The sequence below is a fragment of the Meleagris gallopavo genome, chromosome 6 (genome assembly GCF_000146605.3).
Source record: "Meleagris gallopavo isolate NT-WF06-2002-E0010 breed Aviagen turkey brand Nicholas breeding stock chromosome 6, Turkey_5.1, whole genome shotgun sequence".
NCBI lineage: Eukaryota > Metazoa > Chordata > Aves > Galliformes > Phasianidae > Meleagris > Meleagris gallopavo.
The window spans coordinates 33,361,153-33,378,826 of record NC_015016.2 but is presented as its reverse complement, the minus strand read 5'-3'; the positions used below and the strand labels follow the sequence as shown (position 1 = coordinate 33,378,826).

Here is a 17,674-nt window from a genome sequence, read left to right as displayed (position 1 = left end):
GAATGAGAACACTATGTAAAAAGTGGACAATAAGGAGGCATGTAAATATACATATATATACACACGTGTATAAAAAAGGAAAATAGCCTGCATCTGTAAAAAGAAGCAAAACACTGCTATCCTTGGGAAATAAAATTAATATGCAACATTATTTTTGAAACTCAGAGTATCAGTGAAAGATCAAACAACCACATTTCTTACACAGGAGTGGTCAAAAAGACAAACAAGATTAAAAATTCATAGGGAAAGAAAACGAGAACTACTATTGGAAATATGCAGTACATTTAAGACAAGTTACTATTCATGTGATCTCTTTTTATGCTTTTCCACTAACATGCCATTGGAATATGTTAGAAACAAGAAAGTAAGCCAGATCAACTTTTCTTCTCATATAGTACTATTATTCTGTGTTCTTATAAATAGTCAGACATAAGTCATAACAGAATTATTGAGAGGACATCAAAATTTTCATCATTCATTCTCTTAATTTAAAAAAAGAAAAAAAAGAAACCTGGACTTCCCAAAAGCATCAAGTTGTCATTATCAGTTTTTCATTCAATGTGGAACAGCTCATACTTTACAACATTTGGCAGTGAAGCTTGAATATCCAAAATTAGACCTTTGTTTTTGCCTTTTTTGGACTGAAAAAGCCAATATAATCTGAGGTTATCATCTGCAGCTCCACTTTTGGATGTGTAATTGCAGCTTGCAGTTTAGAATGACTGTCCTGTTATACAACAGGAAAACAAGAGCTGATAACAAATAACATAGCTACTTTCGCAGGAACTGCCCATGCTATTCACTGTATGTTCCATCAGTACTTTGTTTCTCAACAGTTTTTTTTGACAGACTAACAACTGCACTCAGCAACTATTTAAACTCATTAGAAAAAAGTTACAATTAAACAGGACAAAAATATTACTTAGGCTATCTGCAATATTAAATTGCAGATTCAACAAATATGCTGAAATTAATATTTTTGCCCTTAGATCTCTTCACCACTGAGCTGTATCCATTCATCACCTAAGACTGTTCTTGGGGAATCATTAGGTCATACGTCTTCAAGACAATTTAGCTATGTTAGCTAGATCAAAATTCTTGCTAATATACTTACAGTCTACCTTACTTTTTCTAGAAAATTACAACCAAATGCAATAATGAATACAAATGCAATAATGAATACGAATACCTCTCCTAAAAACTCCTTTCAGCTAGTTTGGGCTTCTCACTACAAGAAAGATATTGAGGCCCTGGAACACGTCCAGAGAAGGGCAATGAAATTGGTGAGGGGTCTGGAGCACAAGTCTTATGAGGAGCAGCTGAGGGAGCAGGGATTGTTTGGTCTGGAGAAGAGGAGGCTCAGAGGAGACCTGACTGCACTCTACAACTTCCTGAAGGGAGGTTCTAACGTGGAGGGATTTGGTCTTTTTTCCCAGGCAACAAATAGAACTCGAGGAAATGGTGCAAGCTGTACCAGAGGAGGTTTAGGTTAGACATAAGGAAAAACTTTTTCTCTCAGAGAGTGGTCAGGCACTGGAATGGCCTGCCCAGAGAGGTCGTGTAGTCGCCATCCCTGGAAATGTTCAAGAGGCGTCTGGATGAGGAGCTGTGAGATATAGTTTAGTGGCTTGTGGCAGCAATCGTAGTGGGATGATGGTCGCACTAGATTATCTTGTATCAAGGTCCTTTCCAACCTTGTGATTCTATGATTCTAGTTAAATTCAACATTTATTCCAGTTTTCAAGGCATAATAAAGTATTTTAAAAGGCTAAAAAATTTAGTGATAACTTCATTTCAACCTAAGTATTTGGAAAGGGACTTTGACAAATGTTTTTTACAAAATAGACTAGTCTGCCTTGTCTACAAGCTTCTTGACTTCAAAGAACTCTTCCCATTTTCACAGTACAGATGACAGGTTGTCTGAGCTGAAAATCCTTGATTTCCTCTGGAAACCTTTTGAAATACTGGCATCACACTAACAACTTAGATAGTCAGTTTTAGGTGTGAGGATACACAAGCAATTTAGCAGTTTGGATATATCAATCCTTGAGAATGCTTGAATGAATATCATTACTTTATAGTAATTTTTTTTTCAGTCACTTTTTCTTTTGTAATTTCTTCTACTAGCAATTCTACTAGCTAGAGGTGCATTCTCCACTGATTTTCACATAAAGAAATATTTCATATGAACTTTCAATCTCCAGAGGTACATGCATGGAAAAAAAATTTACTCTTATGGCTTTGTTTCTTTCCTACAGGTTATATTCTTTGATCAGCTAGCAGCTGTACACACTCTGATGGACTTCGTTTCCAATATTTTCAAGAAATAATTTATTGTTATTTTTAAATCAGTGCAGTTTGCTCCTGAATTTCTTCACAGTCAGCTCTTATATTTTTATACTTAACCACAATATGGCTAAGTATCTATTTATCCTCCTTATATTCACATGACTTCAACATTTTGGAGGATGCCTTGTAACATGGACTTTAGAAGAAATGTAGTCAAGAATGACGTTCTGAATCAGCTGGGGAAAAGTAAGCACAGTTTTTGTAGTCTATGCCAGTCACATATTCGTAGAAAAGGCACCAGATTGAAAAATACAGATTTTCTTTAGGTGCACAAAGTAGGCAGAGGTCAGATGCTATCACATGTGATCCAAAGTTAGATTAGATTGGTGAGAACTCAGCTTTCTTTGCAACAATCCAAAATCTAAAATTTAGGTCTAAAGTTATATGAAAGCAAAAGCAATCTGTTCACTCATTCCATTTTACAAGAACAATCAGTAAGTAGCAGCACTGGACCTTGTATCTCTTGTTAGCACAGACACTTTAAATCCCAAAGGATAATTTGTGGAACAAAGGTTTGTCAGCTAACTAACTCTGGCACATCAACAAGCTGAGAGGAAGTGGAAAAGTCTTAATTTACACATTCTCTCAAGATACAGCTTCATAACCACAGAAGAATGGCTGAAATCTCTTACTGTATTTGGAAGGTAACCATGACCTAGAACCTACATCAGCAACAAGGTAACTAATATAGATTTAAAGGTTAGTATAACCCAAAACAGATCTAATTATTCCTTGGAAAATTTACATTCCGTAGAATTGATACGCTTTTTGTTTCTGTCAGAATTACAAATTTCAACCCAGCATGTCTGATACAGAAGTGTCCCACCAAATACATCTGCATGGACACCACGACTTTTAAAGATGAAGAACATTTAAGGTACTGAGCAGCAGACAAAATATTAGATGACCAAAACCTAGATAGTAAGTTGTTTTTAGACAGTTTTTAGTAAACCCTGCTAGTGTTGATCCAGTCTACAACTATTCTAGGATTAATGTCAAAATATCTTCTGAACAGAATGGAAATCAAAATACAGGCTACCTTAATTAGCTTATGTCACTGGAAAAATTTGCAACTACATAACATGAAGTTAACTTCAATGTGACTGTATATGCAATCTGCTGCCAACAGTCAGATAACCAGATGCAAGCTTACTACAGAATTACTATTCACAAATCAGATTGTGTATTCTGGTTTACAAGCTTTGGTGTCTTTTAATACCTCTCATTTTCATTATCTCATAATCCTCAGCATCAATAAACTCAGACCTGATTTTGATCCTGTCCCTAGAGCGCATCTACAAAAGCTATCCATACTACTTGAAACAAATTAAGACCTCCTATACTGTCAGTCTGAATACACTTTGAATTACAATATAACTTTCATGTGCGGATTTTTTTTTCTGTTTTCTTTCGTTTTCCTATTTTTTTTTTAATATGAAAAAAATAGGCCTAGCAACACTACACAATTAGGTCTTAATAACAATCAATCCTAATTATTACAGCAGTATTACTTTATCTTCTTTCACACAGGTAGAGCTTTCTATATTTTCTATGTTAGTTTTTTTCTTGTAAGTATGTTTTTCCTTTCAAACTTCAGAAAACCTCATCTTCATCAAATGGGACACTTCATCCTTCACAAAGGACAAACAAAGACAGCATCTGTACAGTATCTGGCTTCCTCTGTATGATCCTCTAGCAAATCTTTGCAGTGCTATTACAGTCATCACTGAATAATGCTGCAGACTTAGGAAAGGTAATTTATTTTTTTTCTCTTACCATAATACAACTTTTTAAAGTTTACTTACTCTTCATCTTAAATCTCATAAGACATAAAAAAACATGCAATGGTGTGGAAGAGGCACTTGCCTTAACTCCAAGCTTCAGTCTGCAGCACTGATCAGTGATGGGTGTGATGACACCAACAGAGTGCATGCTGAAGTATCACATAAAGGAAGCTGAAGTTCATGAACGAAAGGGAAAAATAAAACATTGTTAAACAGTGAGAAAAAATAAGAGAGAAAATTTACTCAGGAGCATGGAGTAGCTAGAGAAAAATACGCAACTTCAGCTTCTCAAAATTTCCCAGTTATATCTATTTTCATTCTTCTGGAAAGACACCTCAACTACCATAACATGGATAAAAGCTGAAGATCTTCTTATTTCCTGGGTAAACTTTTGGTTTTATTAAGGCTGATGGAAAAACACTCATCAAGCTCAAAGATATACTATTTTAACCCATAGCTCCTCTGTATGTAGTAGTGAACACTGGCAATTTAAAAAAAGTATTACATGCTGTTTGTTTGCATATATAAAAATAATTATGTAATGACATGATAATTAACATATCATTTGTTTAGTAGTTTCCTTAAAAATTGTATGTAATCATGTGAACCTGAAATTATTCTCACGTTAGATGTGTCCTTGCAGTACTGCACTCTCCTTGTAATTATTTCAATGCAGACTGACTGTCCCACTGTAAATTCTTACATCTTGTCTCACTTTACAGGGAAAAGATGAGCCCTCTAATGCTTTCAATGCAAATAAGTTCTTCTAGATAATTAATAATCTTGGCTGAATATTGCTTTCTATGTTGATTATGATTTTATAAAGTTGAGAGCATATCTGACAAATAAAAATTCTTTGATTTGTCCCAAATACCCTCACTCTGAAGTAGAATTACTTTGAAAATATCATTCAGACTGCTATATTCGGAATTCATGCAAGGTCATAACAACTTATGCATTTACGGTGTTAACCTACGTTTAATTAATGAATATGTAATGTGTTCCCTTTTAACATCATGATTTCATGATGTTTCTCAGCATACTCACACACCATTATGTGTGTGTCACAGAATATGGCTGAAATATAATTTTGATCTATGCTGATGCCTAAACCAGCATAAAATAAGACAAGGAGGTAATCAATATTTTGACAGCACAGCTACCCTTTCTTAGTTCTAGATAAGACTTCTCATTACTAAGCCCAATTTTACACTCACATGCTCTTTAATGATGGCCAGAAAATCCCCAAACCAAAACCAGCCATTGATATAAATTGTGCCATTTTGAGGGCTTACTAAATTCAAACCAAAAATACAGAAATAAACTCATTAATGTAGTATTAGACTCTAAAAATCTGTCACTATAGCAAATTTTGAAACGTGAGCTAGATAGCTTCACATCTTCTCATGGTCGATGATACTCATCCTCACGTTTTCTCCAGTTGATATCTAGATGAGCTTTCAGAAAAAAAGAGCTATCAGCACAGCTCCCATGTCTGACATAGGATTATCCAGTAAATCCTACTGATTTTAATTGCTTAAAACTTTTTGTCCAGCTGGACAGACCAACTTTCATGAATTGAAATGCATCTCATTATTTTCATTTGTAAGTTTGATTAAAATCATCATTGTTTTTGATTATTAATCTTCAATATTATTTAAAGCTAAAAGCTTGAAGTCATGTCTTAATGTTTTTCTTTGTATGAAATGGAGTCTTTACCATTCTTTACAGAAGCAGAGATGGTAAAACGCTTTGAATATGCCTTTACATAAATATTCTACTGTTTTAATCAATGAAAATGAAGTATAGATTTCTAAGTACACAAATATTCAAATCACTTGAAGACTACAGGAGGAGGGGGTTAAAGAGAAAAGGAAAAAAAAAATTGTACTGTGAAGCTGTCTGAATGTATGAGTCACCTTTATCTAAAAAAGCATTTAAAAAAAGGATTTTAATAAAAATACTTAAATATTTGGAATAGTTTAATAACAAACAAGGAGCAGCATCAGAACAAATGAGAGGTAGAGACATTTCCACCAACAAAATAGAACTTCATTAAGTACATTATATGTGTAAGTCCAACAATCACGCCTGTTTCCATCCTAATTATGATATCTTCTAAACTACCACTAAGATACCATCTTTTTGTAACTGTGCTACCACTAAGATCAAATTCTATTGTATTTACACCATCATTAAGCTATACAAGCTCTACATAAATTGTTAATTACCAATTAATACTTTAGGACAGTGGTATTATTCTAAAAGTACTTTTTATCTAGAAAATAGTTTAAAATATATATGTATGTATGTAACATAGTATGTAACTGAGCTACCAGTTTATTTTCTTTCTCTTTTTTTTTTTCTTTTAAATAGCAAAGACTGTTTTCAACATGGTGACTTGATCTTGTTGAGTGAGGTTTCTCCTTTGAACATAGAAAAGTAATGCAAAATTATCCTAGAAATATTTTCTTATTCTCAGATGATACATCAGATTAAAGCAATTACAAAATAAACAAATAAAAAGCTCAGTTACAGTGTTCTAGATTACAGAAGTGGAGGACATTTCAAATCACACTCATCTGCTCAGTGGATCTTTCTTTAAATTTTTGGTAGGTAGGTATAATCCATTATTTCTCAATGTATTATATTTTCCTTCCTTCTTGTAAAAGTTTCCAGTTTCTGAAGATACAATTTACACATTTATTTAAGTATAAGTGCTGAAATTAATATTACAGCTGATTACAGGCTAATTAAATAAGTTTGAGTTCTCACACAAAAATATAGCACAGGAAAATGAAAAGGCATGTGAAGATTTTAACACTTCAAGTTGCTTCTAAAACTAAAACTCCTACAAACTTTTTCTGACTACTTTCTGTCTACACTAAGACAATGCCAAAGGAATGTTCATAAAATGAAAAATACTAAGTAGCAAATAATTGTAAGAGGTTTACTGATAGGCAGACAGCTTCAAGATACTGCAGAACAGGTAAATTAATACATCCTCTTCATGTTACACTCTCTTGATTATAACAACTTTGCCTTCTGAAGTGTACAAACACTTCTATATTCACATGCAGTGTATTAATCTTGCTCTTTTACCTGATATGAAAACACTACCAGTTGCAGCACATTCATGGGAATGGCTTTCAAACACATGTAATGAAGCATGAAACAGCAATTCACAAGTTAAAATGACCTTTCTAAACGGGCATAGTACTGCGTATTCTAAGAAAAAAGTGTTCAGATAGCATATAAAATAACCACAAAAGACTACTCACCATGTCATATGCTGTTACAATCTTTTTCAAGACCTCTGGAACTATCCCTTGGAGCTCCATAGTCGGATACTGATCATTGAGATTCAGTACTACCAAGGGTGCACTATCAGGCCCAACCAAGCGCGTAGACACTGCCAAAATGCACTGCATAAGATTTGCTACAGGAGAGAGGCCACATAATTCTTTGAATGAGACTACTGCATTCTGCAAAAAGGAAAGAAAGAGTTTCCTTTACAGTTAAATACAATTTTAAATTTCTCATTCTTTCAGGTTAATATACAACACTGCAATAGCTGAGCTAAAACGTACACAGCTTTTCCCCAAAGAACTGGCAGCTTTAAAGCAAACAAGAATACACTTGTACTTAACTAGAAACGTTAAAAGTTCCAACAATACCTGCTGCAGCAAAAATCTAATTAGAACAAGTGTATGGCCTATTCCACTACTAAAATTAACAATGCAAATAAATGAGTTCTGAAACATACTGCTTATTTGTTTTGAAAAAATTCTGAAAGATATTTCAAAGTAACTCATAATATGTTACCAGGAGAAACAGCAGGTGGTGAATGCCCCATATAAGCAAGGTGGAGTGGAAGGAGAAATTCAGCCCATTTGTAACTTTAGACATACCTTAACTATCATCCAGACTGTGCTGTGGATCTGCTGGCTCCCATTTGGTGCGATTCACAAACCCAGCAGTCCACTACTGATGTCACTCCTATCACAGGATCACTTAAACAAATTTTTCAGGTACTTTTATATAAATTCCAATTTTGTATATTTCCCTAAAATTTATTTTAGTTTTATTTGCTATCCAATATGGTGGAATATAAAATTGCATGTTAAAACTTGAAAAGAATTTCCAGTATGAGAAATGTAACGTGACTCCAAGCAGCCACTGAAATTCCATGAGAGGAATGTTCTCAGCACTGTATTGAATTTAGGATTTCTGTACCAAGTGGGAGCTGGTGATCTCTGGCAGGTCTGGAGTTTGTTTTCCTGGAAGAAACAAAAACATTGCATACTTAAGTTACAAATGTGCTCAATGCTCCTTTCTCTCTCATCTTACCTACACTGGGTATCTGACCAGTTTTTAGGACTGATTAATCATTTTCATCAAACCATTTTCCATCTTGACGGCTCTTTTTCGGACAGATTTCCTTGAGGGACATAATGTCAACTTCAGTGCAAATAGTAATCAAATGTGAAGTATTCTGCACTCTTTTTATGAGACAAAATACATAAAATAGATTTCAAGATATCTACATACAGGATATCCATGCCAAGTTATGTGAATACCTACATTACATCCATTACATTCACTTACAGTATACTTCAGTAAAGTAGCATTCAGTAAATGTCCAGCAAAGACAAACTACTTCTAACAACCAGACTACAGCTTAATGATACAATAATTACACAGCTGAAAGGGAAAAAAAAGACATTGGAAAGTCTTTTCAAATCAATTTTGTTTAACAGCATGAATAAATCATTATGAACAATAATTTTACAGAGAGGTAAATGAGAGCACAGGGAGCATACGCATTAGCTACAGGCAAGCAAGACAAAGATACAGCTGTAACTCCTGCCTTTGACTTCTAACCCTATATCTGACTCCGTCAAACAATTTAAACATACATCACATCCATTGTTCTTTTATCAGTGATGGATACATAACAAGTTATGACATCAGCTTTTGTCATGGCATTGACGTGCATAACAAAGATGATAAAAGGCTACCTATGATTAAAAAATATGATTTAAAAAAAAATTAAACTTCCTGGTCTATACTTCCTTATTTTTTACCTTCTTCCAGTTTATTTTAAAAACAAAACCAGTTTCTCAGTATCTGGCTTCAGGGACATTATGTCCTTCTTTACCTCCAAAAGCCATCATTCATAAATCACATTCCTTGACATAAGCTGGTATTTATTTTGAGTGGCTTACTTATTTTTATTAGCTGGAATCCTTTAGTTATACAGATTTTAAATTATGCAGATTTTGTAACCTGCCAGAAATTTACACAAAATTAATGTTCCTACATATACATAAAATACCTTCTTGATAGTACTTTGAGATACAATAACAATTTAGTTGATAACGCAACTTAAACTGAGATAATAAAATATCTAAGACATATTCCAATATCTCACATTCAAAGAAATCATACTGCAAAGACTGACAGATTATATCAGTTTTGGAAAACAATGCAGCACGTGCAGTGAAGAGTTTAAAGCAGCTACAAAAACTGCACGTTTTCGCTCTCCTTAAATCAAATCAATGAGTAGCTGAATTGCTACTCCTTGAAAGCCATCTTAAAATACAGTACCTCTTATGTGACAGAATTTTACACTTCAAGAGATTAACTACAAGTAAAGCTCACTCTATACCTAGCTTGTAATGCAAAACACTTTCACAAACCAAAATATTATCTCCATATCTTTCAAATAATTTCTTAGTACAGTATTTTATATATAAAATAGAATGGGGGAGCTTCAAAATGCTGAACTACTTTCTTCTTTCATAAAAAGAAAAACTAGTTTTAAAACTGTACTACTAATAAATTCTCTTCAAGATAACATTATTCATGAAGAAAATTTATCTACGCTGATGTCTTTGATCATTGATTCCTTAATGTGAAATAAAAGTATGATGATTTAATAAGTCACTTCATTTCAGATGAAGCTGCTGAATTTTACGGATCACTGCTAGTATTTCTTCAGAAGTTTGTAATTAGTTAAAAGATTTACTAAATAAAATATAATTTAAAGTCCTCTTTGATTTAGATCTAGAAAGAGCTTATTTACCTTGAAATCTTTATTAGAATCTCCAAAAATAACATTTGGAAGTTAGATCTCTTGGGTTCTACAAAAACAAGCTAAAATCTTACTGTACTTTCCACTAGTATATATCTAATAATTTTTTCGAAGACATAGGTCTAGTCAACAAGTTTGAGTTCTGAATCACGTCTCTCACACAGAAAAAAATGGCAAAATATGTGTATAAATCATCCCAAAAGTTGCTCTAATATAATCAGTTTCTAAAGCTGCTCAGCATTAGACTTGATTCAAGTAACTTACAAAATGCAGTAAGACTCTAAACAGCATATATTATTTACGTATCATAATACAAAAATACACATAATGTACTGATAAATTCACCATAAAAACTGTACCTGCATATTTTCTCTCAAATCCGTGGCATCCCGTATAGGTTGGAGAGCATTCTTGAACACTTCATCTATTGTTTTAATCCACAGTGTTCTCAAAGAAGCATACTCCCGTGATTTCTTGCCCTTCCTCACAGAGAGGCCCCGCTTATGAGGTTTCCCACCACCCCTTCGATTAGTAATGGCCACATGCACGAACAAGGAAGCATGTGCTAACATTTCACCGGTTAAAGACTGCAGAGGAACATGACGATAACCAGTCTGTAGACACTCAAAGGGAATAGTGTACTGCCCGATAAACTCATCCCCAATGTAATCATCATCCAGCACTACAAAACGCACCATTGCTAGTTCTGGTAAATTTATTTGAAATTCAAAGCTTTCATCAAAAATTGGATTATCACCATTCTGATGCATAGTCTTTGTCCTTTGCTCGGCACAGTCAGCAGGGATTCCATGTATTTCAACATAGACATATGGATCCACAACATCACCTTTGGCACCTGATCCTTTGGGTTTAGGAAAGTTTTGCCCACTAATGATTTTAATATGAAGCAGCTGAGGCGAAACTCCAGGCACAGTGTCTTTTGTGTTTGCACTAAAGAAAGATACTTCTTCTCTCATGATAGCAGGACGAAGGACGTAGCCACAGTTCCCATTTTGTCGAAACCAACCAATGTTAAGATCCATCATTAATCCAGGCGTCTGAAAGTTCATGGCTACTATCTGACAACCACATTTCCAAAAATCCTGGGGATTCATATTACTGGAGTCGATCCTCATAGGACTGGGAAAAACTCTGGCAAGAAAACGTTTGTTATAATTTACAAAGTCTCCCGGGTTTTCATTGGCATATTTGCTAGCAAGCACTTCATTAAATGAGCACACTTCCCAGTACTTCTGGAGCTGAAATGAAACTTGAAACTCTTTGAACTGAACTGATTTACATATGCTTACCAACTCAGAGAGCTCTTTGCAAAGCTGAAATCGTTTCCCAGTCAAAGAGTTTTGTTGTTCTACACCCTCCTTCCCCACTCTTTGTGACATTTCTGCCCCTTCATCTTCATCTGTAACATCTCCTTCTAGTCCAGAACAATTTGAGGAAAGCTTTTTTGCTTTAATTAGTATTTTTCCTTTAAGTGATTCCGGTGATGGAAGATAAGAGTCTTCAATGTTTGGAGACTGCGTATGTAGTTTGTCCCCCAAAATTTTCTTCATATGTTGTACCATCACTTTCTGCTGTTTAATAGAACAATGATTTTCTAAACATAAAATAAGAGGATACTCTGAAGCAAAAAATGCATACTTGTTAATAATGTCAATCACACTACGGAAGACAATCTGAGAAGTCATTGTATGTCCCGTGTAAATCACAGGCTCATTATCTGGACCGTCCCAAACATCCAGTTCAACACTGCGACAACCCATTTTAAGAGCACGAATATAACCTGTGATGTCAGAAGGCCCTCGAAACTGATCCTCTATCAAGTATGTATTATGAGATGAATTTATAAAATAATGAGATAATGGCTGTTTCATATCTTGACAAACTTTTTTATGTTCTGGGTCAAATATGTGGCAGTCTGGTGAAGTAAGGTAATTCGTAAACCCATCTATAGAAAGCCAACCTTTTTCCTGGCCCTCTTTGGCTGGCTCATATTTCTGAATAATTTCAAGGCTTATTTCTTCTGTGACATGTGCCATACCCTGTTCTGCTTCTAAAAACATCATAAGGTCCTTGGTATCTAGGAATTCTTTATTGCTTGAAAACTGAACCAACAGGAAATAGATTTCAGGTCGAGTACAAAGCTCATGAAAAACTTCAATAAACTCTTCTTTTGTTACTTCAGTACCAGTTTTTTCCTTGGATCTATGTAACTCCTTGAATTTTAATTCAATTTTATTTGTTTTTAAACCAGGATTTAAGTCTTTTATAAACTGTACAGCATTACACAGGGGTATATGTCCTAAATTATCTACATCCGATTCACTGAACATTTGTGAAAGCCATGAAGTCCGCATATTATCTTGAGTACTTTCTATCATGTCTAGAGTATGTTTTCCATAAGAAATCAGGTATCTTAAGCCAGTAACCCAAACATTTGCAATATCTGCTGAGTTAGCAACAAGATCTAGTGACTCGTAGTTTTCTCCATATATGATAGAAAATGCGCAGTCCTCTGATATCTGGTCATATATTCCATTGCTGCGAAAAATATCTGTATTTTTTCCTGTTCTTACTTCTTTGATTGACTTGATGTCAATCTTTGCTTTTTCAGAATCCTTTTTTGAAGGTTCCCAGCGTAGGGATTGCATATCTGCATCTAAAAGAAAATATCGGTGATACACTCTGGAATTGGATCGAATCTTTTTGAGCTCAGAGCCTTCAACCATTGCATTTATACAGTCACTTGCACTGCTGATCTTTTTCTCAGTTGGCATACTGCTGAATGACACAGTCTTTTTCCGTTCTCGTTTTTGTTTCGTACCATCCTGGTAAACAAGGGGGGAAGAAAAGAAAAGAAAACATGTATCAGTATCACTTCGCTCAGTATTGAAATAGGTTTCAACTTACACATGAAAGTTAATAAAGCACTTCAAGAAGGTCTACATGTGATGACCAGCACATTCTTATTGGAATCATCACAAATTAAAACTTTGATAATAGCTTAAGATTTGCTCCTCTGTATAGACATAACATTCTTTTCTTTTTAATATATTTTTCATAAACACAAAATTAATCAAGGAAAGTTTTGAATGTTAATAAAATAATAACGTTGTATATGTGCGTTTTATCAATAATAATCCATTTAAATACTTAGTTGGTCTACAGCCAAGGCAGTAGAAAGTAAACTGTCTTCTGAGTCTTTACATAGTACTACAGATCCTTGCAGAACAAAATACAATGCTTTAATACCACACCAACATGATCTTCTCAAGAATACCAAATAAACACTAATACAAAATTAGATATTTAAAATTCATAGGATATGGTCCTTATCTAAGCGTACAGACAAGACAGCACTTAACATGCTTAGTTCTCTCCTCTACTGCACCCATCCATGTCCTTCCCTCAGATTGTCTAGAGTATTGTCACATGATCCCCCCCCCATATTAGAAAAACATCCACATTAGTCTTAATGAGATACACTGAAAAATAAATAACAGGACTGGAGCAGATAATTCACTCTACATTCTGAATTTCAGGAAATACAGTGACAGTGACTCAGGAGGGACTGCCTGAGAGGGTTAAAGGTTAACGAGTTCCAAAGAAGATGTATATTGTCAGAAAGACAGTGAATGGAAAGGCCAGACCTGGTCAGGAAAGGAAGCAAAGTTCACCTTTGCTCATAAAACAATGAAAGAACTCTGAGTTCTTAGTCTGCTAGAGAAAGCCTTGATAGAAAAATAGATATATAAGTCATTAACCAAACAAACTTAAGAAGAAAAATAATGTCATTTAGATTAATTGTTATTTATATTGATTCATACAAGTGTAAGTCAGTAACAGATTAGATACAATCAATTCCTCAATAAATAACTTTTTTTTTTTGCTTTCATTATCTGCATCTTTTTTAAGAATAAAAAATACTGCAACAGTTTTAACAGTTGCATGCACTGAGAAGAAAGTCTATACGACTTTTAGTCTGAAATAATCTTTTAATGGAATAATCTTTTTATGTTAGATATCCTATTTAGAAATGTTCTTATATTCCAGCCTTGCTTGAAAAAAACTTATCCAGATTTCTACAACAAAATTGTTAATTTTCCCTTGAACAGTTTTTCCATTTGAAGTACATCCCGGTGCAAATAAGCATCACATATATGACAGAAAGGAGAGGAAAAGAAAGCTTTTAACAACTACAATACCAAACAGATATTCAAATAAAAATAATCCTATAGAGAATGCACTTTCTGTTCATGTCATATATATTCTATATTTAATTTCATAGAATTAAAAATTATGTGCAATAATTCTGTTTTTATAATTCAATTCATAAACACTGCAAAGCTTTTCAATGAAAACAGTGAAGTAGACTTAATATTCGTGGTTCCATGTTTGGAAAAAATAATTAACCATATGATTAGTGCACCTTTAATGACAGCAGAATATCCTTTACAGAAGCTCTCCAAAGCCTAGTAACAATTAATAACCCTACAAAGGTCTGATTTAGTCTAAGTCCAAACCTCTGCAGTGGATATTATGCAAGGCTGACTCTTGAAATGTCATTACATGTAGTTTGGTCATTAAGATTGCTTTCAGACAAAGGAAAGTTTCCTTAATTGAAAAAAAAAAAAAAAGTAGATTTTTGTTCACAAAGGTTTTAGTTCTATTTTAAGCCTCATTTATTCAAGGTTTAATTCTATTTTAAGCCTCATTTATCCATATTACTGAATTTGAAGAAACAGGAAGGGTCAGTCCCATAGAAATGAGCAACAAATCTCCTTTCCAGTATTCTCAGGCCTTGAAATGAAGTGTGCTAAAACTGCTTAGATTTTTCAGACACAAATCTAAGAGAATGTGATCCCTAAACTATTTCATGAGACAGATGGCAGATAACCTCCTAACATGAGAACCATCAAGGGATGGGAAGTATTACCTTGCCTGATCATAATCAGTATTTTTAAAGCCGAAGAACAATGTATGCTTTTCTCCATCAAGACCATGTCTGATCCAAGACACCAAATAGCAAGGGAGAAAAAAAAGTGCAGTTGCTTGATGCCATCTAATGTTAGCAAGTCCATCTCATGGAATTCTCATTCCCAAACAGTTTCCTAAAGCCTGAATTGGAGTTCACATATATGTATTAGAAGAATAATTCAATCTAGCATGTGTAAGACCATTTTACTTGCTTGCTAGATGAATCCAAGGCCATTTCAACAGCATACTACTTTTCTGCAGGGCAAAGCAGTTTCCCCACTTGCCTTACTCATGTAAAGCCCGATAGCAGTAGATATCACTCTCTGAATGTGATAACCACAAAGACAAATTTTAAAATACTCTGCAGAGTTTCTCACAGCTCTGAGCTCCAGAATACTGATCATAAGATTTGCTTCTTGAGAGATCAAGGATCCTGAGCTTGTGAGAGTCCTCATTCCAATAGAGACAGTGACAGTCACAATCAATCTGAAGAAACAAAAGAACTTAAAGGATATTTTCACAAAGACACAGGCCAGGATCATCTACCAAATGAGTGACTTACTGAAGAGAAACGCAAAGGAAACTCTCACTCATATACTGAAAATGTAATTGCATACTCTGTCTTAACAGGTTTGTGAGCCTCAGAGCTAGAGTCTGATTGTGGAAAAGAGGACAGATGTATTCTGCTATATAATGTGGAGGATTTCTCCTTGACATTGGGGTGCATTCATGACCTGGATCCAGGCTCTCACAGCCTTATGTCTGACTTACAGATTAGCAAACTTCATGTATCTGACAATTTCTCAGCGTTCACAAGATAGTGTTCTCAATGCTGTTCAAGATGCTCAAAGTGAAACCTCTCCAGCATGGCTTCATAATTCTGTCCATCACAGAAACTAGATATTTTGTGTTGAAACAGCTCTCCAGTATCTCTCACACAATGAAGACCACGTCAATATTCGGATTATAACTGATATTGTCATCACAAAGCAGAACTTTAAGGACTGCATGTTCTTTAGAAGGCTTTATCACTGAAACCAGAATGACCACCTCATCAATACATTTCCAAAAACAGGTGTCACAGGTGTCACACCCAATTTCATCTCCAACAAATTTTGAGATGGACCAAAGTGCAGATGAACAGCACAAAGAGTTTAGTTTATCCAGGAGTTTGTGCCCACAGAAAGCAAGTTCAAACACCAGAAATAATCCCAGCTGACGTCTATAGCACTTAAAGAAAGCTGGAAAAAAAGGCTCAAAAGAGCACATAGATAAGAGAGGCTTGTTTAAAGAGTCTCTCCATGGTAACTTGTTTATTATTACTATTTCTCTCACAATACAAAACAATGAAATACTTATGTGACTAAGAAAGTACTGTTGCCAAAAAAAAAAGAATAACCTAGAAGTTCAGATATTGCTTGGTATAGCAGAATGTAAGGCATTCTGGAAGGAAAGCTGTAGAGCCAAGACAGCCCCCAGCTTTCCCAAGGTGGAGGTGAAGGGTCTGTGGAGATGCAAGTGAGCCCCACACAGTGGAGAATGACCCTCACATGGATCAGCTAGTGTGGGCCTCTGAGATGGGTGACTGCGACTCCATCTGCCTCCATAGCTACCTACAGTTCTGATGTGGTAGTTATGGTAACTGGATTTGAAGGTAAGGCCTCTGTCTGCCTTTTGCCCACAAAGGTACTCCTTTTGAAATGTTGCTTTACAACGACGAGACAACGGTAACAAAAGGAAGTGGCAGAATGACACATTTTTAGAGCGCTTGTCCAGGAAGTGAAAGTTCCTGGTGTCAATACTCTACAAATATTTCACTTGGTGACTCCAAATGCTAACTGCACAGGCAGTCCACGCAGCAGGGACCATAACACTGAGAATTGCCTGCTCAGAGAAATAGTCACTCCCCTTGTTTAAGCTTTGCCCTTACAACATTTCCATTCGTAGTTAAGCACCAGAGGTTGCGCAGAAGAGTGGGAGGTGGTTCCATCCCCACCCTGAAAATGCTCACCTACTACACGAGGAGCTGCAGGCCTGAATTTAATGTCATCTAGCAAAAAGCTGTTTTAGAAGTAATTTAATGGCATTTGTAGCCAACGCTTGCAATACAATTCATTGTTTTATGACAGGAGCTAAGAGTCTAATGATCTTGGTGATGAACACAGAGGTAACTACCCTTGTCACATTTTATATAACTCACTGATGACTTGCTTTTATTCTTTGTGTGATGCTTAACTGGCCCATTTCACTATGAAATCTGCCCATCTTCTTCAAATACAATGCAGCAGCAATTGCAAAAATCACCCAACTTAACAATGTCATCTATAACATAAGTCTATTACAAAAAGTGGCTTACTTTCAAAAAGAATAGAAGCTCTGCTTATTTATTTAAGATTTCTATGCATTTTTCTTCAAAATCCTGCACAGCAGAAAAACACTTTTTTTTTTT

General features: G+C 34.9%; 1 protein-coding gene across 2 annotated transcripts; it reads right to left on the bottom strand.

Moving 5' to 3' along the window:
* Window positions 1-4,203: 4,203 nt before the first annotated feature.
* Window positions 4,204-13,077, bottom strand: PLCL2 (phospholipase C like 2). Of its 2 annotated transcripts, none has more exons than XM_010712815.2 (3): window positions 10,590-13,077; window positions 7,415-7,618; window positions 4,204-4,304 (listed from the first exon to the last, which is right to left on the bottom strand). In XM_010712815.2, the coding sequence occupies exons 1-3, from the start codon at window positions 13,023-13,025 to the stop codon at window positions 4,230-4,232; spliced, it is 2,715 nt and encodes a 904-aa protein (XP_010711117.1). In that variant the 5' UTR covers window positions 13,026-13,077; the 3' UTR covers window positions 4,204-4,229. The 2 variants fall into 2 exon arrangements, 1 of the variants encoding a protein (XP_010711117.1); XR_793951.3 differs by lacking the exon at window positions 4,204-4,304 and adding an exon at window positions 8,045-8,413 and having other exon boundaries at window positions 7,510-7,618.
* Window positions 13,078-17,674: the final 4,597 nt, after the last annotated feature.